The 1,735-nt window shown below is 41.2% G+C and overlaps 1 protein-coding gene across 1 annotated transcript in view; it reads right to left on the bottom strand.

The window, feature by feature from the left end:
* LOC107088562 (neuroendocrine convertase 2-like) overlaps window positions 1-1,735 on the bottom strand; it is a 319,033-nt gene that overhangs the window by 267,555 nt on the left and 49,743 nt on the right. The window contains exon 5 of the mRNA XM_015380822.1: window positions 468-549. Within this exon, the coding sequence (XP_015236308.1) occupies window positions 468-549 (82 nt within the window). The remainder of the gene's footprint in view (window positions 1-467; window positions 550-1,735) is intronic.

Here is a 1,735-nt window from a genome sequence, read left to right as displayed (position 1 = left end):
CTTTTTCTGGGTGGATCATCAAAATAAGTGGTCCTCCTGATTGTCAATCATTCTGGTGATGTTTACGTATGGCCGTCCTTCGTGCTTGCCCCCATTTTCACTTCCTGATGGTGAGTCTGACATAGTGGAAAAATTGCAAATCTTCTTTTAGAAAGTAAGCTTGTATGAGCGATGCAAACAACAACGTTTAAACAGAGTGTGCATGAGGAGAAATGGGCTCGTGCATGCTCTCGCACATGTTTGATAGGCGTTCCCTCTCGGGAGTGGGCACAGAGTTGTGCATGTGCATTGTTTTTTTGGAGAGGGCGGGTCTTTTCAAAAGTTAGCAAAAAAATCCTCCAAAATACCTTTAAAGGCTTTACATAAGAAAGGTGACATTTGTAGCACTCGACCCGAATCCAGCCTTCAAATCAATTTCTTGGCTAGAAAGTAAAATATTTACAAAGATAACTTTAATTCAAACATACTTTTTGCCTGATCATAGTCTTGTCCCGTCAGCGGCACCCGCTTGGCTCTGTAAAGACTGCGTTGCCTTTGCACCCAGATGACCTAAAGAAACAGAAACAAAACAATTTTTTTAAGACACTTTTTAATCTCTTTCTCTCCCTTTTAAAATTATTTTAAAAAATCTAATCAAATCCAGCTTGCCTCAGCAAGTGGAAAGAAAAACCAGCAGCTGCCCTTTGATGAATCTGCATCTTTGAAGAATCGGGATTCGAGAGAGGAAACCAAAAACTAACAAGAATGCAGCGAATAAAATGCTTGGTTCCCTTTTGTTTTATTATACTTGGAAACCAGGGAGAAAAATCCATACTGTGTGGAGAGAGAGGACAACTTTGTGAAGAAGTGTAAAAGGTTTCCTTCATTAGTTCAAAGAGTGCTCACTTGCTCTCTCCTTTGCAGTGTCATTGTCCGGGGTTAAAAGCAACAAAAACACTCCCATCTCCTCCACACCTCAGTCCTCTGCAGAGCACATGCATGCACACCCAACCGCCTTTCATAGCCCGCCTGCTTGTGGCTTTGATCTGATAAGAGGCTGGTCCTTGTGAAGGTGGGCGCAGTAAATCAAACGACAGATCACACACAGACGCGCACGCACCCACGTGCATACATATCACTGTCAGGCCACTATTGTCCGCTCACACTTAAATCAGAGTGGAAGAGGTTGAAAATAAATACTACTGAGAGGCGGCTGCAGTCTTTTATGTCATAAAAGCCTGCTGCCTTTATTCTCCCTTCATGTACTTCAATTAGACTCAATTAACAAAAGCTAGGAGCTGGTCTTAACTACCCACGAAAGACAGCTGTTATAAGGACGCTACATACGAGACATTAAACACACAGGACAGAGAGAGGATGTGCCTTGAATGCAGATTTGCTAACAGAGAGAATTCTCTGCTTATTAAGTCGCCATATGATCAGTACTGCTTTAAAGACACCCTGTGAACTTTTAACTAAATGCTGAGCAGCAAAAGGGAACTTTTTTTACTTATTCAAAACACCAGGCTATATTGCATACTTAAGAAAGAGAATGTAAATAAATAACTTTACACTGCAACACAAAAACATTGTGCAGATTGATCATTAGATTTCTAGAGGTGAACTGATAGTGGAGGATTTTCACAAATTTTTGAAAAGACCCGCCCTCTCCACTTTAAAAGAAATGCACATGCACAACCCAGACTTTGGCAATGTGGAGTCAACAAGTCATCTCCATGTCATGTATTTAATCTAC

This window comes from Cyprinodon variegatus, unplaced genomic scaffold (assembly GCF_000732505.1).
Source record: "Cyprinodon variegatus isolate N-32 unplaced genomic scaffold, C_variegatus-1.0 Scaffold222, whole genome shotgun sequence".
Taxonomy (NCBI): Eukaryota; Metazoa; Chordata; class Actinopteri; order Cyprinodontiformes; family Cyprinodontidae; genus Cyprinodon; species Cyprinodon variegatus.
The sequence above is the reverse complement of the archived record's forward strand: the minus strand, read 5'-3'. Positions and strand labels throughout refer to the sequence as shown.